Genomic DNA, 25,111 nt, shown 5'->3' with positions numbered 1-25,111 from the left:
GCCGAGCCGAACTGTGCGAAGGATCCAAGGCGATACCCCTGGTAAACGCTCCCATTCTAGAAAGAAATGTGATAGAGGGAGAGGAGTGTTGCAGTGCAAGGGATATACCTGAGGTAGGGTGTCGCGCTGATTCCCATGGGGCGGAGTGGTTGACCGTGGAGGAGAGCGCTTGGTGTCCTGACACGTACTGGGGGGTACCACCGACTGGATAGGAGTAACTGGGTCTGCCTGCTCCAGAGGAAGAAAAACTGTGCCTCCGAGAAAGCGATTGGCGGGTGTAACGTGCACCGGGAGCGAGGGGGGAAAGCAAGACGCGTCCTCGGACTGGGTGGAGAGACTAAAACAGGACTTACACTTCGAAGCACACTGGGTGGCGAAGGTGAAAGGGTTGCAGGAGGAGAGCCGGTTGGAGGAGGGCAGAAACGCTTGTGCGGTCTGTCCCAACCTCATAGATCTGGTGAGGCTCTCCTTCTTCTGACCTGCGGGTCAGGAACGGCTCGAGGAGGCTGGAGCGGCCGGTTTGTTGGACCGCTGCAGCTGAAGGCGCTTGTGAGGGCGCTGGCGGGGAAATGGACGACCGCGAGCTCCCCAGACCGTAGTTGGTGGGGGATGAGTCGGGTCACTCCTTCTAGTAGGGAACTCCGCCCTATGAGCAGAACGTTCTCGGGTATGAGAAGGGGGAGGGTTGGAGTCTCTTGGCTCTCTAACCCTCCTAGGCATAAACTGCCTGAATGCGGCCGACTGAGACTTGGCAGCACGGAACTTCTCAACCACCGTGTTGACTGCTTCCCCGACAAGACCGGAGTGGGAAATAGGGGCGTCCAGGAGAAAACTCTTATCCGTCTCGGATCTCCGTAAGATTTAACCAGAGGTGGCGCTCTGCGGCAACCGAGCCCGCCATAGAGTAAGCCACAGCCCGAGCAGTGCGTTTGGTGGCTCTTAGGGCCAGATCTGTGGCTTTGCGAAGCTCTTTGACAGCTTCGGGCGTCAGTCCATCTCCTTCATCCATGTCCTTCAAGACGTCCGCTTGGTAGGCTTGAAGGATGGCCATGGTATGCAGGGCCATGCCTGCCTGACCAGCCGCCATGTAAGACTTCTAAAAGCTTTGGAAGGAAGGAGGGGACGCGGCTTCCAGGATAGTGCAGACGACGGGGCAAGGTGGTTAGCCAGCGTGTCCTCGACCGCTGGAATAGCGGAATAGCCCTGCTCCACAAAACCAACGAGTTTGGTGAAGTCAGCGGCTGCCGCATTAGTTAGGCGTGCGGAGAAAGGCTGCTTCCAGGATCTGGAGATCTCATGATGCAGATCACTGAAAAAGGGCAGCTTTCTTCGCTCTGGCCTAGAATTAGGAATTAGAATTAGGCCACTCAGGAACCTCTCGTCGAGTTTGGATGATTTAGACTCGCGGGGCTCATCAGGCCAGTCTATAGAGAGCTTCTCCGTAGCGCGCGACAGCACGTCAATAAGCTCCGTGTAGGCCGGAGTAGGCCGCGTGCTATGGCCGCTAGGCGTTTGGATAACGTCATCAGTCAAAGCAGGCCCGAAATCCTCGGAGTCGGAAGCTGCAGTGTAAATCACGTCATCCAGTCCGAAAGAAACCGATTCGCGGGCTCCTGGGCTGGGGCATAAATAATCATGCGCGAATTCGACCGTGCCACGTGCGTGCTCGGGAGAGGGAGGGAGAGAAAGGGCGAGGCCCGTCTGCTCGTACTCAATATCCTCGAGCTCAACATTCAAGCCCCAGGTCGCGGATCCACGAGAGGCCTCAGCAGTCTCTGGAGCGTGACGGGGGGGAACGAATGACTCCTTCTCGGAGGGTTTTGAGAAGGAGATTGTCACAAAATTTGCATTTTGACAATCCTAATACAGCCTCACGCGCATGCGAAAAACCCATACATTTAACACACTTACTGTGAGGGTCGTCGTTCGAAATAAAACGAACGCATGGTGGGGAGCAGCGTCGATAATCCATGACACTTCACTGTAAGGAGAAAGGATGTTCCACTTATACCAGTCGCTGAAGTGTCGAGACGAAAGCTGTAGTTGAAATTCGAATTTTGGGCTCAGAAAAACCGAACGAAGGGCAAGAAGTGACCGCTTCGTGAAGGCAGAGAAATCTGAGGAGAAGATGGGGCGCGGGCGTTTGTCATGCTACAACGTAAGAGCGTCGGGGTGGAGCCAGTTTGCACGAGCGCCATCAGCCAATGAATTGGCGTGATTCTATAGGGCTTCAGGCAATCGGCACATCCAGAGGATATCCCACTGCGCTATCCGCAGCGTTGAGTGAACCTATGAAAGAGAACACATTTGAGGACTAACGTTACCTGTCCCTTGTAAAGGCTATGGGTAAAATTCAAGCATAATCGCAACAATCACGCATGCACAATTTACTACAAAAGTGTGAACGGTGTACAGGAAAAAAGCCATTCAGCTGTACTGAATACATGATACAGAAACCCTCTCTTCCGATCTATTGTAAAAGTTTGTAACCATGATTGTAAATTATAATTTTTTCCCCACTAGCAGATGACACCATTTTTATCTTGTTTCTTTGTACAGTTTTTAGACGAAGAATACTCTTTGAGCACTGTCAAACATGTTCATATAGGAATTAATGAACAAATACAGCATAAGAAAATTACAAAAATTAAAACATTTAAACTGTGATATTATTTTAGGTCTGTCTACGAAGCGGTCACAAGTCACACAATAGGCCCTACCTCAACATGCAAAGTGCGCAGCGATGTTTTTCTGTTACATATACATGTACGACTGTTACACTTAAGACAAACCTATCGATTAGTTACACATTACAAGTCAAGGTGCCACAGACACACTATTTGTCATGTTTGTCTTCACAATTTGTGCTTCTTTAAGATAAAAACAAAAAAACAAAACAAAAAAATGTTTCAGTGAATACCAAACTGTTGAACATAGCTCAATCTCCCAAATATTAACAATTGTGAAAAATTAAGATATGTTTCTTTGATTTTGTTCTAATTTTTCTAAACCAAACTGTTTTGAAACCGTTTTCATTTTTAACATCGCCATTCTTATTGTATTGTCGGGTGTGATTGTAATGTTTGTGGGGTGTTTTCTTTACACTTTCCCCCTGGATATCTGTTTTCAGTTATCAGTAATGCACTCTAGGGGCACTATTTTAACGATCTGAAACGCAAGTGTCAAAGCGCAAAGCGCAAGTAACTGTGGGCGGGTCTTGGGCGCTGTTGCGATTTTCCCGGCGGGATAAATGCCTCTTGCGCCCGGCACAAATCTAAAAGGGGTTGGTCTGAAGTAGCTTCATTATTCATAGGTGTGGTTTGGGTGTAACGTGAAATAAACCAATCAGAGCGTCCTCTCACATTCCCTTTAAGAGCCGGCGCGCTTGTTCCATGGAGGATTGCTATTATAACAGCGGATTTGCCAGGCGCACGCCAGGAGCGGTTCACAGCCGAGGAGACCGACGTTCTCGTCAGGGCCGTAAAACACAGAGAAGTGACATTGTATTTGGATGATGGGAGAAACCCACCCAAATAAGCTTCGGTTAAACAGGCGTATAATAATTTGGGTAAATGTGTAAGCTAGATTTATGCCTATTTTTTCACATCTTCATGGACAAAACAATGATTTCCCTCGTGTGTTAATATTTTTCCTTGTAATAATGTACGATTTGCAAAAATGAAAACTGCTGCGTCCGTTTAGATTAGAGAATCAAAGTGTATGCGCGTTGTTCACACGCTACACAATGGCCAAGCATGCGCCCTTAAAATAGCATATGACTATCGCGCAACGCGCCACTGTCTTTAGACTATTTTTCTGGTCAGTGGCGGAATTGTTTTTTTAAACTCCAAAATAGCACCAGGGAGCGTTTGCGCCGGAACACGCCTCCTCTTTGTGCTGAACCGCCCCGGGGAGCGCAAGTTTCTTAGTTAACCGACGTGTGTCTGTGGAGGGAAAAGTCCGCTTTGCGCGGGTGCAAAATAGGAATGATACATGCGTCGGTGTACAAAGTCAATTGCGCTGGGTGCAAGATAGGGCCCTAGGTGTTCTCGTCTTCTCTTTGTTCATATACAACAACATTCACATGAATTGGCTTGATTTAATAAAATGACGGTTTAAACCATCATCTTCACTTGAGACACGGTTACATTATATTATTATACCCCAGTCAAACTCTACTCTATGGCATTTTTTAATTATCTCAGTGTTTCTTGCTATGTTTATTTGTTTAACCGCCTCAAAGAAAAGCCTATGTATGTTACAGACGTAATAATGGTTTATTCAGAAATTTGTAGATTACTGTTTAAAAGTCAATGTGTAGGGTTATATACAATCGGTACATTGCATTTTAATTTTACTCTAGACAATTTAATAAACGCTTCAGGGACTGGACTTCAACATTTAATCTTTGGTTATTGTTAACTTAAAGTATGCACAAAAGAAATTCCACCCTATCTACTTGCTAAATGTGTTATGGATCTATTGTGAACAATTGTTCGCACATGCATATGTTTTTGACCTTGTAATGTTTAATCAAAATTTTGTTGGAAAATCAAAAATATATGTTGGATTTACTTAACTTTTTATGTCAACAGGTTCCACGTAACTGGGTTATGTTGCATTTAATTAACATTGTTTATTTCAGCAAACTTACGTTTACTACATAAGGTTAATTAAATGCCATTAGTTGAATCAGGTTAACATTTCTTAATTTTGTCCAAACTATTAAGTTCAATTATCCTAAAATTAATATCAAACAAAAATTAAAACAAATAATCCAATTGTTTAATTGATTCGTTTATTTAGTGATTGTGTTCAACAATTTTTACAACCTTTACAAATGTTATCTAATAAGATAACCTTTTACAAAAGCTTTACTCTGTATAAAGACTCTTAATGTTAGGCATTTGCTAGAAGACGGTTTTGTTACGTCCAATGCATGCCCAAAGTAGTTGTTTTTTATTATTATTAAAACCACTTTAATTGTTGTTAGCATGTCATTAACCCAACATGGTCTACACTTCACCGCAATAGTAACCTCCAAAACATATCAGAAACTCTTAAATAAGTCACCAATTTTTTATCTTGATGAAAAAGCACTTAAAATAACATTTTATTTCAAATTTACACCCCCTATCCAGCCCAGTGCAATGCATGATGGGAAGGGGAAATCCTGTTCCTATAGTTACTATAATGCTATTTTAACACAACTTCATTTTTGTACTCAATGGACTCAAATGGATTAAGTAAAGTGGTTGAAAAGAATCGTGTTGGATTAACTTCGTAAATTAATCCACACATCTTCTCAAGCCGTCCCTCTCCCTCTCCCTCTCTCTGTTCAATACACTCTCAAATCATTCAAGTAAATTCAGTTGTTCAATTTACAAAGTTAATCCAACACGATTCTTTTGTGAATATTTCATTGCAGTCTGTTATGACTGCTTATAGTGATGGTTGTGCAACTGCTTCATTGAAATCCATTAAAATATTGAAATGTATTGACAATGTCTTTATGCTTTCTTATTAAAGTTATGGTAACACTTTGTTTTGAGGTGAAGTAGTTACACGTTACTACTACATCTACTTTAGTGATAACAGTAAATTATGCATAATTACAACTAACACTAAACCGTAACTCTATAATAAGTACATGTAGTTAATATTACTTAGTACTTATAGTAAGTACAATGAAACTGTGTCACCTTAAAATAAAGTGTAACCAAAGTTGTCACTAATATGTATTTTGCTGATACTAAAAAAAAAATGTTATTTTTAAATTGAGAATGGTTTAGTATATTAATAAGTTTATTAGAAAGTGTATGGTTACAATTTATTTTAAGGTGCCCTTGCGGTGTAATTATACAGCTGAGTTGGGTTTGGTTAGTTGCTTGTAATTATGCATAATTTACTGTTATACCTAGCAAGTAGCCTATATGTAACAAGGACATTAAAATAAAGTTTTTTTTCCCTAAGGTTAAGAAAAAATAGGCTACATACAAAGGCCTAATAATTGTTAGTGTAATTATAGCCTATGCTATTCAATATATTTATATAATATGATGGGACATGAACCTGCACAGCAGGAATGTACATTAGCAACTCATTGTCAGTTTGTATAATTTATGCACATTTTATTTTCTAATTTTTCTATTTTCATATTTGGTACTCCATAATAATCCTGTATTTATTTAAAAAGCACATGTCCCAGCGTGAGCGTGCAGATCTTCACGCACCTCGGGCGGCAACACCTCGCGAGCGTTACTGTCGCGTCGAGAAGGTCCTCACTGCAGAACATGAAATCCACTGGGAGGAGTTGGATCCAGATCCAACTCCTCCCACTATATATACTTCGCCCCCACGCCCCATGCCCCACCACCAGATGAACCAGCATATCGGTGATCACCATTGTTTGCTCTCATCAATGTAAGTCTACATTTTGATTACTAATATAGTCGAGATAGATTAATAATTTAGTGTGCATCTTTAAGTAATGATCACACTTAAATATATGTTAAAGTTTTGACAGTGTCCATACTTTTTGATAACACCAAGACATGTTTAACTAGTCCGCTAAACTGGCATCCATTAATGGTAAGTTAGGTCGTTTGTAGCGTTAACGTTAGCACGCACGTGTAGAGGTGGCCTATCTATTTAGCTAAACTAATTAGCTTTGGATAATACTGTTGGTATGTTCATATGTTTATAGCTAGGATAAGCTAACATGTGGTGTTGTCTGTCAGGTAGCTATCTAGTTAGCCAGGTTAGCCACGCTACCCACTAGACAGGTTAGGCAAACACTGCACTCCAGGTATGCATTGTTAGTTGTTGCCATGGAGTGTTTTACTTTCAATGATGAATTAAAACATTTAAAAAAATAATGAACATTTAAATATTTGCTTTCTTTGCTAACCCACAGGATATGGAGGTCGAGGAAGAAAGGGGGAACTTTTTAAAATAATATGTGAAGACACCCACCCAGACTTCTGCCAGATCTGTGCTGACCTGAAAGGATGAATAGTTAATTGTGAATGTCCGGTGGTTTCCCTGTAATGTTTGTGTCATTTCTGCGTGTGCTCCCAATGTAGTTTCCTTATGTTTTGCCTTCAAAGTTTCCCTACTGTTTTCAAAATGTCTGTTTTACCTAGTGTGTTAATAAACTTGTTTTTTTTTCCCTATTTAATTGTGCTGGTAATGAATTGTTCATGCATTTATGTAAGTGAGATGCTCATATGTTATGTAAATTAAGTCAGATTCCCTTGTGAAGTCATTTATAAGTTTAAAATTAGTGCTGCTATAATTTAGTCACTTACAGTTGCATAATCAGTGGAAAAGCACACATATTTTCTACATGAATTTAAACTTGATTTAATATTACTCAAAAGTAGACGCGCCTACTTATTAATATTATAATATTTGATTTAATATTTGAAATCAAAGTGCATGTGGACTACTGAGAGGGGTAAAAGATCAGCCAATCAAATAATACATTTCTTTTTAAGAGATATTTATTCTTGCATGTAACAAGGAACTACATGCTTTTCAGGGAAGATGAAATGTAAGAATTTTTAATCAATCTTTTTGTTTTGGATTATAATTTAACGCCTTTTCCAAATGAAAAAAAACTGCAAATGTTACAATGTTTGTAACTTTTTAAACTTCATTAAATAAGATTTGTTTTCAGCAAGTTTGTTTTTCTGTCAAAAGTCAAATCATCTTAATTTATATAGCGCTTTTAACAGTGTTGTTTCAAAGCAGCTTTACAGAGATAAACTTATAATTTAAGGAAATGGAGATGGTTTTGGTTCTTTAATACAATTATTTTCCAGCTAAAGTTAGTTTTGATTGATTCGCTTCCGTCGCAACGATCATTTGTTATTAAATTAGGTTCTTAAATTAGACGACACCATTCTCTCTACACAGACTTTAAACGCGAACCTGTGAGAAACGCTAGGAACCTGTTGACCAATCAGAATGCAGTGGGAGGAAATCCAACTCCGCCCCTCTGATCTGGATCCAACTCCGCCCATCGGATCTGGATCTAACTCCGCCCCTTGGATCTGGATCCAACTCCGCCCCTTGGATCTTATGTACTGCATTGAGGTGCTACTGGTCGCGTCGCTCGCTTGAAGTGGCAACACGGTGTTTCTCTGCATGGCACAGGAATGCAGGAGGCGGAGGCATAACCGTATTAACATGTCTGTAGTCCAACAATAGTGTTCAAACTTTACCCCACCGTGCACGACGAGCTGTTCAAACACTTTAACATTTAAACAGATCCTCAAATACTGGATTCATACTGGATACTCGCTCAATGAAACGTTTCGTTCTCTTAAGAAATTTGACTTTTGCACTTTAGAGGTTAAAAACCCTCGTTTTTTTGTTTTAGACAGTTTCAAAATTCAGTTGCATCTTATTTTATCTTTGTCTTAACGCTTTGTTGTTCGATACCATATACAGTCATCTAGACGCTATTTTTAAGTGCCCTTGTCAAGCGCGTGCCCGCGGACTTCTTGAGGCGACTGAATGTGCTCAGCCATGAAATAGTTTTGTCTGAAGCAACTAACGTTACCAGTAGATATTTTTTTTTATTCATTGACTTTTTCCATGTAAAAAAAGAAAAAAGAAGAACACTGGACAAACCTATCGAGCTAGTGCACATCGTTTTTTGTGTGTTTCTTCTCTCAACTATCAGAAGTCGTGTGCTCGTCCGGCATAAGGATGTCTGTTCACAACGTTGCCTCGAGAAGTTCGGAAAAGCTGCTGTACTTTGGGTTCTTGGTCCTGGTTCGTTCAGTCTTATGTCATGGGTTTGCTGAAGAGTTCAATCCAGGCTCTTATGATTTTGGGTCCGTTATTCTGGAACCTCTGGACGGCTTGAGAAGATACGTGGAGTCCATTGTTGGCACCCATGTGATTGAGATTTGTGTTGAGGTAAAAAAATATATAGTTTGTTGTTTTGATATTTGTGAGATGATGTAAGGCTATTTATTCTACGGAAAAATGTCACTCATTTAACCATTCAACATATTGCATAGTGGCTATACGTTGCTCTTACATTAAACTGTTTCATTGAACTTTTGTTTCAAACGTTTCTTCTGAAAATAGATACAAATGTAACGTTTGCTGGATATTGAGAAAATTTGAAATATTTTAGTTCACACTGGAGACACATATTACACAGGTTTTTGCCTAAGGAGAAACACCTGAGAAACACATATATGGTTGTTAAACATTTGTCTTCACATCTAACAGGGAATGTTCTCAGAACTTTTGCTAACGTTCTGGCAAAGTTCTCTCAAAATCATGACCAAGCGTTCTTCCAGTTCCAGTAACGTTAATAAAACATTCTGGATATCTGAATATAAGTGATCTGCTCTTTTAAATTCTCAGAACGTTTGCACAAAAACATTAGGCTATTTATTCATGGAAGGTTAAAATAAATATTCAAAAGTTTTCCATAATGTTTGCAAAATGATAAAATGGAATGTTTCCTAGGGTTCACATCACCAAGAAAAAACATTTTCAGAACATTAAAACAGAACGTTTTCTAAACATATTATAAACACTAACAAAACATTCTTAGAACATTTCTGTTAGCTGGGTTACTGAATTCTGGTTACCTTGTAACTGAACCTTCACTAATGAATGCTTATACTTTTGGTTTGTGGTATTCACGGTTCTCTCCCTACTTTTCTCTCTCTCTCATGCCATCCCTCTTCTTGTTAATCCTTCTTTAACCCCTTCCTCTCCTCCACTCATCCTTTGGCCTAATTTCCTCTGCTTGTGTCCCCCTCACCCACCTCTCTTTGACCCAGAATGCTGTGTTGTACCTTGACTCAGTGTTTGGCCCAGAGAACATCTATTCTGTTGCAATGGTAAGAACAAGTAAAAGTGTCAGACCTCGTGTCCCACGGACTGATTTGTTCACTTGCTTTCACACGTGCACTGCTCATCCTTGTGTTACTGTGTGTGTGAAAGCGACAACTGCCACGGAGAAGAAAAAATGCCAGAACAGGTGCGCAAGTGCTTGGTGGCTCACGCCCAGAATGCCAAACAATGCTACTTTGCTCAATGATTATTTTCCCATATAAAGTCAAACACACACTCTCTCTCTGTGTGTATACGTTTGTTTGTGTTCGTCCTTCACCAAATGAGGTGACCAATATGCCAGAGAGGAGTGTATTTGATCACAAGTAATGTATGTGTGATAGCCACGCATGTGTGTGAGTGAGTGAGTGAGTTAAGCAGGATGCCCAGCTGTCACTGTGGCAGCTTTACACACACACACACACACACACACACACACACACACACACACACACACACACACACACACACTCACGTGTGTGTTTTCTTCTCGTACAAATACTATTAAAGATTAGCCCTCCTCCTTAGCCTTTTCAAGCTAGATTCCAAACCTGCTAGTTTGCTTTCTTTGTTTAATCTCAGTCAGCTGATGGGTTATCTTATCACCACTTAAAATAATGTTTTGGGTTCAGTACAAGTGAGCCTCGTAAAAACAAGCAAAAATCATGGTTTATGCACTTACAGTGGAAAATAACGTTCTGGAAGCTTTAAACTCGAAATGTGCAGCTCACATATCAAATCACTTTGATTCCTCTTTACAATAATGTGTTATTTGAGCCGTGAGGCTGGAATACACTACTCGACTTTTCCCAGATTTACAGTCTGAAGGAGTTGATGCCAGAATTAGAAACTAAAAACCAAAGGCAGTCTTCAGATTTAAAAGTCGTGTAAGTGTATTCCAGCCTTAAATCGCGTGTTCTCAACCCAGATTTTACATTGAACATCATGTGACAATCAACACAATATCACATTTGCATGGAGGCTTGTTTCCACCACTAAATAAAGAATAAAAAAGGTTCTCCGAGTTTATATCTCGCAATTCTGACGTTATAACTCGCAAAAAAGTCAGAATTGTGAGATCAAAAAGTTCCAATTATCTTTGAAATAGTTTTACTCCGTGGCGGAAACAAGCTTCAATACATTGGTTTATACAAAAATGCCCTCATAATCGAACATTAAACCTGACTAATATTACCATGAAATGCATATGCCCAACAATAAGCGAAATTCTTCATTTGATATTGACTAAATAAAAGCTTTACTACTTTGTAAATGCAAAAGCAACAGTGGAACTATGATTTACCAGCTTAACATATAATTAACACAGAGCCAAATACTGTATTATGACATGACACTGTTTGTCCGGATATGTTAATTTATTTAAAAAATACATCAAAAGTCCAATTCGTACATTCAATGACTTAAAACAACTCGTTCGCACTTTATATTATGCATCTTTATATATATTATATCTTTATATATATATATTATACATGTACTTTAACCCCCGATGCAACGTTTTGCCCTATAGACATACCACTCTAAAAAATGCTGGTTTGTTTCATCCCAATTTTTGGTCAAATATGGACAAACCCAGCCGTTGGGTTAAATTTTTTAATTAAAATTTTAACCCAACATTTGGTTTGTCCATATTTGCCCCAAAATTGGGTTGAAAGTTTTTAAAGTTAAAAATATTTTCCGTAGTCAAACGTATGTCACATATGCTGTCTGTGGAATTTGTATTGAACCCAAAACACTCCTTTAATTGAATCACACGTGCATTGTGTCAGAGTGTTAGTTAATGATCAACAGTGATCTGTGAGTCGAGTTCAGATATAGACCGCCCTCAATGCTCACTACCTAGACACGTGCTGGAACCTAACCGCTATTCTTTTCCTTAATGTTTCATTCAGTTTGTGGAAATGTTGCTGAAGTTTGTTGCTGAAGGAGCTGCCAGTGGACTGAACGTCATTGCTGTGTATGTGTCTGAGATACTCAGAGCTACGGGAGTGAACGGTGAGTAAAGGTCATCTCGCAGGGTCTATGTAACTTGCATAACATCAAAGATAAATGTAATTCAGTGTGTAATTATCATTATAATATAAGCCACATGAAGCGTTTCTATCATCTGGCAAGCTTGAGCTGTTACATTGTAGCTTAGGCTATCGTAATGCTAATACAAATGACTGTCACTTTGTATCTGTGGAATGACAAAAGTTTTAAGCATATCGTTCGTTGTGGTGTAACGTACCCTAGTGTTGTCAAAAATATAGATTTTTCGTTATATCGATTCTGAAATATTTCAAATACGCTTCCAATGCTGACTTTCTGCAGAATAGATAGACTATACGATCCCAGCTGCTCTTTCTATCCAACAGTGAGTTACACACAAACCCTCACTTGTTCCAGTTGCTCCGGGTGAATATTGTTGTTGTTACAGGGTTTCAATTTCGGAGTGGGATTGCGCTGAATTATACTCATTAATGCAGATTTTGTGCTCACACCCAAAAGTGTAGGCAGATAAAGCCGCCTCTCGGTTCTAAATTCAAAATGCCGGTCTTGGCGAGTATTCAAGTAAACACAGTCAATATGTTTTAAGTGAATGTAAACAGTTGAGAAAGAAAATGCATGTGTAACTGTATAATGCATCTGTTCCCAACAGGGGGGTCGCGGCCCACAAGGGGGCCTCAGCGAGCTCCGTGGGGGGTCGTGTCATATTTTAAAAAGTTTTGAGCAATGAGCATTAAATAAAAGTCCTTAACTTTTTTTTGTTCAAAATGTACAAAATTAATATAATGAGCGAGTTCATCATGAATCCATTTTCCAATCCGTGTTTTTGTCTTATCCTGAACCACTATGGTACTCCTATAATAAGTGTTTACATTGGGACTATTTTACACTGGTTCAGATCGCTGCTGCTGCGGAGTAGCCCAGTGCCTGCGTGACTCGTCATAGACGTACCATAGGAGACGTACACAGAGAGAAGTAGTTCCGGCTACAATGTTCTTCCGAAAGACGCATTATTCTGTTAATAAACGCAAGTTTATTATCGCTCGCTATAGCGCCAAAAGCCTCACACTGATAAAGCCTCACAAATAACATGCAAGTATTGAGGCCCCAGACAGTCATTTAGTAATAGCCTATATTCTTTTTTTTTTACCTACACACCAGTGTGAATATTTTTGTTATTGCATTTCAAATAGGGCCAATTTATAGGCTACTCCTAGGCTTATGTTTTTAAATTACAATGGGCCTACTGATGTTTTTGTTATTGTATTTTCAATATTATAGGCTAGTATTTGTGCATAAAAATATCTGGTTATATTAAACATACCGTTTGTTTGAAAACAACATATTTTGTCATCCTTGCTGCAAGCTTACAAGAGCGATAATATCATTAAATGTGGGGGGGCCCTAAAATATTTTCTTGGGGAAAAGGGGGTCTCAGACAAAAAAAGGTTGGGAACCACTGGTATAATGGATCAGTGCGTCAGGTCTTAAAGTGACAGCAGCCTAATAAACCTGCTGCCAAGTTATGAGATAATACTAAAAATATGTATATGGCAGTTTTTCCCCATGGCATCAATGTCAAAATTGTGGCTAGTGAAACTTTGGAAAACCACTAAAACTTTCAATGTCAAGCCCTGCAACTAAAATTTGAATAATCGGCTTAATTCTATGAGAATCGTAAATTCCACAGAAGTATAACGATAACGACATAGAGAAACGATATCGTTGGAATCACTTTCAGATACATTTTTTTCTCCAGTTGACTAAACACATTTAGAGCCAATCAGAATCCAGAATTCAAGCAATTAAAATGGCAGAGTACAAAACATTCTGTCATTTTATTATCAGCCCACACTGCAGTTATATTGTGTTATATTGTGTACATAGTGCTGAGAAATCACACTAATTTTCTTCAGAAAATGCCACAATTAATTAACGTGCTCTTTTTTTTCTTCCTCTTTGTGTGTGTATTATTCAGAGACAATATCTATCCCTAATTTCACCGCCGAGGGAGTGTCTGCTGTGACCAAGTGTGCTGTGCTGGCTCTGATTGGTTACTGGCTGCTGTCCTTCCTGCTGCGGGTCACCGTGGGGCTCGTGCGGAGAGTGTTTTGGCTGATTAAAGTGGTTGTAGTGCTGTCGCTGTTTGTGCGGATCGTCAGTGACCCCGTCGCCTCCCCTGAGGTCACCACAATGAGACTCACCTTACTAGTGCTCGTCTGCGCTGTGTTTGGAGTCGCTATGAGCAGCGGAGGAGGAGGAGGGAGTCTGGAAACCCGAATCTGCAGTCTGGAGGGTCGAGTCAAAGGCATGGAAAAGAAGAAAAGAGAGTGATGAGCATCTCAAAACATGTATACGGATACGGACTCGTGATAACAGAAGGATGAGGAATTAGGAATGACATTCTGAGTGTTTTATGTAACTTGAAGCAGCCTTAGGAGTATTTATGTCTGATTTATCCTGATTTGAATATAGTGCATAATTCACTGGACCAGAAAAGGAATTGCTTTATTTTCTCTGTAAAGCAAGAAGACAAAACTCCATCAGACAGCCTCTGTGAATTTCATGTGGTATAATTAAAGCTATCCTTCAATGTTGCCTGTTGCTTTATGACTGTCACTGCATGAACATATTCATGTTCAGTTCAACTGTACAACGACAGTAACAATACGAAATCAACACAATGAAGACACAGTCACACCGATTAGAGAAACACATATATGATGATCATACATTGTCGACAATGTCTGACTGGACTATAGCCTACATTTGAATGTACTCTGGCCTTATTTGTCACAATATGGATAAACTGTATAGATATATGCATAATTATCATGCCTGAATAAATCTGGCTAATTTGCCTAAGGCTGTAGGTTGGCTATGGTCGACTTATTCCCATATGCAAAAGTTTAGCAGCCTCAATTTTTTTTGAATGCATATGCTTACAATTTATTAATTTCATTAAATATACACTGTTTAAATTAGATTAAACTGACTTAAAAAACGAGTTGAACCTTGTATAACATAAAAAAGTTGAAAATTGCTTATTTTGATGAGCAATGTAAAAACATATGTTTTCATAACTTATTGGTCGTATAATTGTTTACAGTGTATAGTATAAATGGACAAATGCTGCTAGACATAATCTTGGAACTAACCTTTCTGAGCCACGTTGTTGTCGTTATTTGAAGCGTGGTGCCGGTGATGATCAGTTATCAAGTTCACACAGGTGGACATAATCACATTAACTATCAACCCGATACGCTAGTTTGGCAACCATAAATACTGTTTTCAGCACTAAAATTATTATATTATTTGACTTGAGCATTTTAAACATAACGAACTTGAAATGTCTTTGCTTGAAAAGTGTTTTTAGTTATATTCCGTCGGCACTATTTATCTGCTGCTGTATCACGTGTCACTTTAGACGCCATGTTTTTCTTGTGTCATTTAAAAAAAAAAAAAATTATATTAATGTATAATTTACAATTAGTTCTACTAAATTAACAGTATATTAAAACACACAATATATCATCGTTCAAAGAAAAATTATATTCATAACTGTCGGGGAAACACGCGTGAGAGCACAAGTCATTAATTGTAGTAAGTAAGATACACATTGTTTAACACGTTACAATAAAGTTTTATCATTTTAACTATATTAGTTAACATGAACTAACAATGTACAATACTTCTACAGCATTAATTAATATCAGCATTTTCTTATAAATTACCATTCGTTAAAACTAACATTTTATTAAATAAACATTAACAAAGCATTTTTTTAAATGCTTTAAAAATATATATTGATCATTGTTAGTTGATGCATTAACTGTTAACAAATGATACCTTATTGTAGTTACCATTTTCCTTAAAAAAAGAAAGATGATGTTGAGTTTGCTAATAAGATAAAATATAGAAAGGCAATAAGGGTCTCCAAATATATACAGTACCTACTGCACTTTTTGTCATTGTGAGAATCCTAATACTGAAATATAATTGATCCAGTAGATAGCACCACTCTCACATTCAAAGGACATCTACTTGATTTATTCAGACCGTTGTGATGTTTTTGATAATTAGACAGATAGACAGACAGATCTAGAGTCATGTATGTAGAGACATAGATAGACAGATAGATACAGAAAGATAGACAGATGATAGATAGAGTCATATAGATATAATAATAGATAGATTGGTAGATGGATAGATTATAGAAAAACAGACAGTAAGACAGAGATATAAACAGATGATAGATAGACAAACAAACAGATAGATAGATAGATAGATAGATAGATAGATAGATAGATAGATAGATAGATAGATAGATAGATAGATAGATAGATAGATAGATAGATAGATAGATAGATAGATAGATAGATAGATAGATTGATTGATACTAGAGAAAAAGGAAATCTGATATCTGTATATTTGGACGGATCAAATAAACATAACTCCATTTTATTAATTTTCTGGATTTTTTTTGTAGTTCACATTTTATGTACAAGTCACAAAACTGTGCACGTAAATACAAAAATACATAAAACATACAAGAGTGAGATAAATAAATACAAAGACACCTTCAGCTCCATTCATGATAACGGTGTTACTAACGTTAAAGGCTACAGCGTAACATAGCAAAGTTACTTAGTAAAGAGCGGTGAAGGTGTTCATTCACACGGTCCGAAATAAAAACACAGCTTTGATGGCGGATCATCGGTTTCAAACGGGGGTTTTCAGATGCAAAACTCATTCCTCAGCTTGAAGCGCTCAATCTGAATGACTAACTCAGTCCTGTGACTAAACAGTCCGTTTAAAAAAAAGACTGCTTTGTTGCAAACCAAATTATAATACAAATAGAATGCATTTACCCATAAGCCCCAGTCTACAGTGTATCTATTTTCTTCATGACGTCAAGAAAGAAAAGACACCGGGCTGATTAAGCGAGGCTGTATATGTTTCCTATTACTGCTCACGTGTGTATACACATATAGATGAGAAAGTCAGTGAAGTGTCATCCTGTGAATGCTTCTGAAGTCTATACGCCGTCGCCAGCTGGGCTTTCACTGGACAATCTGTGGCATTTCACTCCAGGCTTTGGCCTTCTTCTTGGCGAGAGCCAGCCAGGGGGGCTCGTCCTGGGACAGGGGCGCAGCGGACGGGTCGGCGCTTCTCTTGCTCTCCTTCTCTAGCATGGACGTGTTGGAGAGCTCCAGGGAGCAGCACACTGTTCATTCAAAAACAAGGCTCATATCAGTCATCTTCCTTTATACAGCATTTATTACATCTCACTGTTTTCTCCAGATACACTGTTATTGAACTGAAGTGAATCAACACGGAACTGACTTCATCTGAATAATGACCGTTTACTATTGTCTTTACAACAGAATTGAACTCTGTTTGAATCTTCGATTGTTATTTTTCTGTTACATTACATTAAATGCTTTGCCTCCCAGAATTAAAGCCACAGATCATAAAACTAAGCATTCAAATAATTACTAAGACACATTATTGAGAGATATAGAGTGAGAAATTATATTTATAAGTAGTCTGCTATATAGTTATAAAGATCTCATTGAGTTACATTACAAGCTATTAGAATTGCATCATACTTTCGGGTTAAATAAATAATATCGGAAACAAATTCCGGCTCAAAGTTTATCCTCCTCAAATATGAGCTCCATATTCTCATTATATCAAACTATATAGGTAATAAAAGCCTGATGTATCAAATGTGATACTCAACAAGAAAAAAAAAGTTTTTCTTTAGTTTATATCATATATATAGTATATGTGATATATATACACACACACACACACATAATATATATATATACACATACATACACACACACACACACACACACATATATACACACACGCACACACGTATATATACATACATATATGTATGTATATATATATATGTGTGTGTGTGTGTGTGCGTGTATGTATATATATATGCATGTATGTATATATATATATATATATATATATATATATATATATATATATATATATATGTGTATGTGTGTGTGTGTGTGTGTGTGTGTGTGTGTGTGTGTTAAAAAAAAAAAAAAAAAAAAAAACCTCTCCTTTACCCTCCCTTGTTTTGGATTATGCTACTCTGAGCAATGCCAGAACTTTGTATTTTGAGCACTTCTTGCGTTATTTTTGCTTCTTCACGATGACTCGCTTGTTGTAGTCCTTAGTTGTAAGTCGCTTTGGATAAAGGCGTCTGCTAAATGACTAAATGTAAATGTAAATGTGTGTGTATATGTACATATATATATATATATATATATGTATGTATGTATGTATGTATGTGTATGTATATATATATATATATATATGTGTGTGTGTGTGTGTGTGTGTGTGTGAGATATATGTGTGTGTGTATATGTATGTATGTACGCACACACACACACACACACACACACACACACACACACACACACACACACACACACACACACACACACACACACACACACACACACACACACACACACACACACACACACACACACACACACACACTTCATAAGAAACATTTTGTCTAAAGGTTTAATTAAATTTTTTCCGGACTATTGTTATATTTGTCAGGCTTATTTTAAGTTAATTTAGATTAAATTTAGACAGTTACAATAAATATCCACGAGGGGGCAGACATGTATCGATACGATTTCCCTGTTCACCCTCAGCTTACAACACAACCTCAAGCTATTAAGAGATTAAAACCATATTTTGTAACTTTGCAGGTCGCTGCACATTTCAAACCTAAATCCAGAGAAGCTTTGCTGATACTAACGGAGAAATGATTACCTTGTAAAGGTGAACATGGCTGCGCTAGTTGCTCTTTGGTGACTGGATTTGATAAACTGGTCGGTGAATCCGGTCTTTTGTCATCCCCCTGAAAACAAGTGCATACATATTAAAGACAAGTGAAAATAAACAGTATTTCAGAGATGAACAAAAAGAGCCATGAAGGAAAATGTACATGAAACTTTGAAAGGGATGTTCAATGCAAACCCTATCGATAACATTTGTATCAGAGCTTCATTCACTTCATTAAAGCGCCACAGAACACTGAACACTTTCCCAAGCTGCAACATGCAGAGATGACTAAGTAGGATGTGTGTGTGTGAATCTGATCGTCCTGTTGCTTCATGATGCTAAGACAGTTTTCAAGCAGCTCCTTGAGAAGCGAGCAAGACTGTACATGACACGTTTCTGTGGATTATATGAAACGCACCTGTGAGGGAAGTTTCTCAGCTGAGATCTCCATGAAGTTCTTCTGCTTCTGTCTGGCCACGGAGATCCAGCTCGGAGACTCAGAGCCACCGCCACATATTCTGCCCAGCGCATCTTGAAAAGGACAGAAAATATCAACCATCATATCATTTTATGACACAAAAATGAAGAGAAAAATAATGCTAAACAATAATATAATACATTTTTTTAAGATCTAGTCAAATACTGCCCTGTATTATTTCCAGTATTCTTTATAATCGTATTTATTTATGTCAAGTTATGCAAGTTAAATGTATTGCAAATGGCGTTAAGATTTCAGAAAAAAAAATGTTGCATAAAATCAGCTTTTTAAGAATATAGCTACCTGGGATTTTCCTGGCCGACATCACAGCGTCAACTATCAGATCAGGCTTCTTTGGCAAGACGGGCTTCCTGGCGTTCTGGTCCTGATCGGGTGTCTCCTGCGCCCCTGAAGCCTCGCCGTGTGTCCAAGAGGATTCTGCCTCTAAACCGTAACGGTGCAGAACGGGAGTCTTTCTCAAGCGCACGCCAAACGGGTTCTCCGGGCTCGTCTCTTCCTGAGCGTGGACGGTCTCTCTCTGCGTGGGAAGCGACGGGCAACTTTGACTTCCGCCTGGCACGGGTCGTTCCTCTTTTACGGGAGTGAACAGTTGGTATGTCTGAGGAGATGAAGCAGTGGCCTCTAGAGTCTCTGGCAGCAGCGGCGAGACGCTCTGCTCTTGGGTTCCTCCAGAAGACAGTGACCTTTGCCACGCAGGAGCGATGGTGAAGCGAGGGTGAACCTCAGCGCTGCTCCACGGCTCTCCTGTAGGCGACTCAAGAACCGGCTGACCTTCATGCTCGGAAACAGCCTCACGTGTTTCGGAAGACTCTTCCTGAGGCTCTGTAGACACATCTGGCTCATCGGACTCCTGCTCTAGAGACAGTGAAGCGTTGGAGAACTGAGAGTGGAGAATTGGACTCTCGGGCGTAGAAAGAAGGACCTCAGAGGCTTCTGTGGTCTCCGTTGAACTTCGGATATCATCTCTGACTGTCCGGTCAGATTCAGAAACGTTCTCAACGTTGACTTCCACCGATTCCCTGTCGTCGACTGAAGTCTCATCTTGGTTCTGACCTTCAGCTTCTTGAGGCTCATCATTCGTAGGGCTCTCGGTTTTCTCAGGTTCTACCTCATCGTCTTTCTCAACATCGTATCCACCGTCTTTGGTTTCTCCCTCCAATTCGTCTTCTTCTTCGACAACATCTTCATGCACCTCATCTTCGTCTCTTTCTTTGACGTTGACCGCGAAAGCTTTTGGCGATCCGAAGAACTCTCGGTCCTGTTTGGCCGTGTGCACTTGTTCGTCAGCATCAGCTTCAGGCACTTGGTGGGTTTCGTCAGCAGACTCGGAGTCTTCTAGCAGCTCTTCTTCTTCTGTGGTCTCCTCTGAGATCTCTTCTGAATCCACGGATGATTCTGGGAGCGAGTCAGGCAGAGGAGCCGGTTCCTCGGTGGTCACTATAGGGTTTGAGGGATCGAGAAGATCATTGCTGTCGTCTTCTTCAAGCTGAGCAAACACACATCCACTGTTTGTGTCTTTCACCTACAAAAAACAAGCACAAGAGTTACAATTCACGAGTTACAATTAATATGTGGGTCAATGACACTATGCATCAAACATACATAAACATTTTATTCATACATAACTGACTTGAACATACAATTTTCATATTTTTTGGGGAATAGAGTAAAAAAATAAAAATGTCAGGATGAAACAACTGCCCAGTGCTTAGTTTATTTTTTTGTATATTTTTATCAATATTTTGAATTAGGTTTTATTTTTTATGTTGATTGTAGTTACATTTTTTTGTAATTTCATTATGTGCTTTTGACATTTTATTCGGTTTTTTTTTTGTACTACTGCTATTTAGGTTGAAAAAATATTTAAATTTTAAAGGGGTCATGACATGTTTTTTTATTTTTTATTATTATGTTCCCTTAGGTGCAAATATAGTATTACTATAGTTTTTTTTACAAAAAACTTTTAAAATGTAGTGATTTATGACCTTTTCCGACCCTGTTTCTCATCCTCTGATTCAAACAGTCTGTTTTGGGGGTGTTACCCCTTTAAGAGTTCAGTGTTAACGCCCACTGTTATGATTGGCTAACGTCAGTGCCTATGCATCAATTATTAACGCCCCCAGCCAGAACCTGTGCGGATTCAGCGTATTTAAAAAGTAGTTTAAAGTTTTAAACACATTACTTACAGTTTGCGTCGTCGTTGTTGAGCCCAGAATAGTCAGCAAGGACTTATCTTTGAGCAACAGTTTTCTGGCAAAGCCAGCATCATTTTGGGATTTGTTCTCAAAACAGTCATCCCTCAAATGTATAGAACAAACGCTTAAACTAACACTGCCGTGACTGAGACGTCCGCAAAAAATAAAGTGCATCCATTTTCCCTGACGACTGGATCTTTCGCAGCGTATTCAAAAATGTTGTTTGTCCACAGCCAGGAACAGCACATCTGTGGCATCGTCATTTCCCTGTACACAGACCCACTCGCTGTCCGTCGACTGAACACTTGTGAGGCGCGCGGGCGCGACAACGATACGAAATGAGCGTAGTTGCCTTGCGCTTTAAGCGTAGTTGTCTTGGGCTGGAGGCGGTCGTATGCAAACGCTGGTACGTCACTTCGTACCGTGACGTCACTTCTTACCATGGATCCAGAACGAGCTGTATTTAGAGCTTGATTAAATAAATGATTCGTTTATAATGGGGAGGACGTCTTAAGCTATGAAACTTGCAGGACGTTTTAATGGTACAAAGACCTCTTATATACCAAAAGATCAAGGCAAATTTGGTTTCTCATGTCATGACCCCTTTAATTTATTTCCAGTTAATAATTTTAGTGCTTGAACAAACTTCTTTTCGTTTATTTTTTTGTAACTAAAAATAATATTTTTATTTTATTTTAGATTTATTTAAATTAACAGAAATGTTTTTAATATTTAGTTAAAGGGTTAGTTCACCCCAAAAATGAAAATAATGTCATTAATGACTCACCCTCATGTCGTTCTAAGCCCGTAAGACCTCCGTTCATCTTCGGAACACAGTTTAAGATATTTTAGATTTAGTCCGAGAGCTTTCTGTCCCTCCATTGAAGCTGTATATACAGTATACTGTCCGTGTCCATAAAGGTAATAAAAAGATCATCAAAGTAGTCCATGTGACATCAGTGGGTTAGTTAGAAGTTTTTGAAGCATCGAAAATACTTTTTGGTCCAAAAATAACACAAAATAAGACTTTATTCAGCATTGTATTCTCTCCCGGGTCTGTTGTCAATCCTTCACAGTGAGTGACGCTGCTGACGTAAGGCGCTGATGACGTGTTATCTGGTGCACCCGAGCTTCATTTACAGTCTGAGGGAGATGCACGCTATATTCAAGCTATTCTACATTGTTTGCGTGGATATCATTTTTTTAATGGTGCGTAAATGTGCATGTCGCGGATGAGACACTTTTACAGCGTGCGTTTCCCTCAGTCTATAAATGAAGCTCGGGTGCACCAGATAACACGTCATCAGCGTCTTACGCCATCAGCGTAACTGTGAAGGATTGACAACAGACCCGGGAGAGAATACAATGCTGAATAAAGTCTTATTTTGTGTTATTTTTGGACCAAAAAGTATTTTCGATGCTTCAAAAACTTCTAACTAACCCACTGATGTCACATGGACTACTTTGATGATGTTCTTATTACCTTTATGGACATGGACAGTATACTGTATATACAGTTTCAATGGAAGGACAGAAAGCTCTCGGACTAAATCTAAAATATCTTAAACTGTGTTCCGAAGATGAACGGAGGTCTTACGGGCTTAGAACGACATGAGGGTGAGTCATTAATTACATTATTTTCATTTTTGGGTGAACTAACCCTTTAATGATAATAACACCGCAACTGCCTAAATAATAATCTGAATTTCTTATTGAGCAGTTTGGCATAATACTTTATTATTACTATATTCAAATACTATATCATTTTGTACAATATATTATGCTATATTATTAATAATATTGAATTAAAATGTATAATAAATAAACATATGTTATTAAGAAATAAAACTTCTTAAAAAAGGGATTTAAAATAAAAATGTTATTGTTAAAATGATGTCTGCCAAATCAAAGTGATGTAGTGAGTGGACATGCACAAAAAAATAACATAAATCAGGAAATGATATCATAGAGACGACCCCCCGCAGACCGTCATGACTGTTAATGAGATTTATGAGTATGTAAAAAAACTATTTTCCTTCATTTATTTTGAAAATGATGATTAAGATATGTACACTCATGTATTTAAGATGTTAGTATTTAATTTTATTACAATTCTACAGTGATACATTTAAATATTAAACACGTTTTTCAAAATCATATATCTCCAACATGAATAAAATGTTAGTGAATGTGTCGTACCTCACTCTGAAGAACCATGTTCTCACGCTCCAGTGCTAGTCCTGACACAAGAGGACTCTTTAGGGAGCTCAACACTTCCTCCAGCAATGACCCCTGCTCCTCAGGAACGACCTCACATCCTGTGTCCAACAGGAAGTCATCAGCCTGCAGCTCGAGGGTTACCGGACTCTCCCAAGAGGACTCTGGGAGCTCAGACTTGGGGACGTGATCCTCGGCAGGGACATGTTCCTCTCCTTCAGAGACGCTCTCTGCTGAGATGGAGGATGTTGGAGAAGTTTTGGGACACTGGCTGGAGTCAGTCACTTCCTCTTCCTCGTCCTCGTCCTCTTCCTCGAGTCCGGAAGCACAGGACTCATGGTCTGAATCAGTAACCAAATCTAGACCAATTTGAACAACAGAATAACAATTATTGAATAACTATACACTACTGTTCTAAAGTTTGGGGTCAGTAAGATTTTTAAACGTTTTAAAGAAGTTTCTCTTATACTCACCAAGGCTGCATTTATTTGATCAAAAATACAGTAAAAACAGTGAAATATTACTATAATTTAAAATAACCATTTTCTATTTTTAATATATTTTAAAATGTGATTTATTCCTGTGATCAAAGCTGAATTTTCAGCATCATTACTCCAGTCTTCAGTGTCACATGATCCTTCAGAGATCATTCTAGTATGATGATTTGCTGCTTAATTATTATTGATGCTCAGTTATTAATAATGATTCTTAATATCAATGTTGAAAATTTTGTTGCCTAACATTTTTTTGTGGATTTTTCTTTTTTAAACAAAATGTGAAAATATTTTTTCCAGGATTCTTTGATGAATATAACGTTCATAAGAAAAACGTAATTTAAAAAAAAAAAAAAATAGAAATCTTATGTAACATTTTAAATGTCTTTACTGCCAGTAAAGACATATATAATGTATACATTTTTTTTTTATCCCAAACTTTTGAATGGTAGTGAATCACAGTTTCCACAGAAATATTAAGCAGCACTTGTTTTCAACATTGATAATAATAATAATAGTTTCTTGAGTAGCAAATCAGCATATTAGAATGATTTCTGAAGGATCATGTGACACTGAAGACTGGAGTAATGATGCTGAAAATTCATCACAGGAATAAATTACATTTTAGAATATATTAAAATTGAAAACAGTTATTTTAAATTGTAATAATATCACAATATTACCGTTTTTACTGTATTTTTGATGTAATAAATACAGCCTTGGTGAGACTTCATTACGAAAAAGCTCAATTTGACCGACATACCTTCACGTTCCTCCTTTCCCAGACTCGTAACCATCCGCAGTTTGTCTTCAGTGTCTCTGAGCAGCACTCGCTCTCTCAGGTCTCTTCTCTTGTCCAGCATTTCCCTCTAAACATAAAGAAGCGCACTCAACCACTAACACAACTACTCATGACAGAATTAAGCATTTTAGATGAACTATTCTTTAAATGTAAAAAAAAAAGACATCTTATCCAAGAATAAAACATCACT

At 38.6% G+C, this 25,111-nt stretch overlaps 2 protein-coding genes and 1 long non-coding RNA gene across 10 annotated transcripts in view; 2 read left to right on the top strand and 1 right to left on the bottom strand.

The window, feature by feature from the left end:
- Positions 1–6,371: 6,371 nt before the first annotated feature.
- On the top strand, positions 6,372–7,175 carry LOC307008364. The gene is made up of 2 exons (XR_013799796.1): positions 6,372–6,423; positions 6,917–7,175. It is a non-coding gene; the product is annotated as an uncharacterized lncRNA (long non-coding RNA).
- Positions 7,176–8,117: 942 nt separating this feature from the next.
- Positions 8,118–15,016, top strand: LOC307008749 (uncharacterized protein). Of its 2 annotated transcripts, XM_079631865.1 has the most exons (4): positions 8,118–8,931; positions 9,816–9,875; positions 11,781–11,883; positions 13,856–14,780. In XM_079631865.1, exons 1-4 carry the CDS (start codon positions 8,719–8,721, stop codon positions 14,209–14,211), a joined length of 732 nt encoding a protein of 243 aa, XP_079487991.1. In that variant the 5' UTR covers positions 8,118–8,718; the 3' UTR covers positions 14,212–14,780. The 2 variants fall into 2 exon arrangements, with proteins under 2 accessions (XP_079487991.1, XP_079487992.1); XM_079631866.1 differs by lacking the exon at positions 9,816–9,875 and having other exon boundaries at positions 13,856–15,016.
- Positions 15,017–16,322: 1,306 nt separating this feature from the next.
- LOC307008536 (uncharacterized protein) overlaps positions 16,323–25,111 on the bottom strand; it is a gene marked incomplete at its 5' end in the record, with an annotated part of 52,999 nt that continues 44,210 nt past the window's right edge. For all 7 annotated transcript variants that reach the window (XM_079631379.1, XM_079631382.1, XM_079631377.1 and 4 more), the window contains 6 exons: positions 16,323–17,104; positions 18,703–18,790; positions 19,133–19,245; positions 19,496–20,735; positions 23,608–23,984; positions 24,883–24,988. In XM_079631379.1, the coding sequence (XP_079487505.1) occupies positions 16,941–17,104; positions 18,703–18,790; positions 19,133–19,245; positions 19,496–20,735; positions 23,608–23,984; positions 24,883–24,988 (2,088 nt within the window). In that variant the 3' untranslated portion in view covers positions 16,323–16,940. The remainder of the gene's footprint in view (positions 17,105–18,702; positions 18,791–19,132; positions 19,246–19,495; positions 20,736–23,607; positions 23,985–24,882; positions 24,989–25,111) is intronic.

The sequence above is a fragment of the Phoxinus phoxinus genome, assembly GCF_949152265.1.
Source record: "Phoxinus phoxinus genome assembly, chromosome: 12".
Classification (NCBI taxonomy): domain Eukaryota; kingdom Metazoa; phylum Chordata; class Actinopteri; order Cypriniformes; family Leuciscidae; genus Phoxinus; species Phoxinus phoxinus.
The sequence above is the reverse complement of the archived record's forward strand: the minus strand, read 5'-3'. Positions and strand labels throughout refer to the sequence as shown.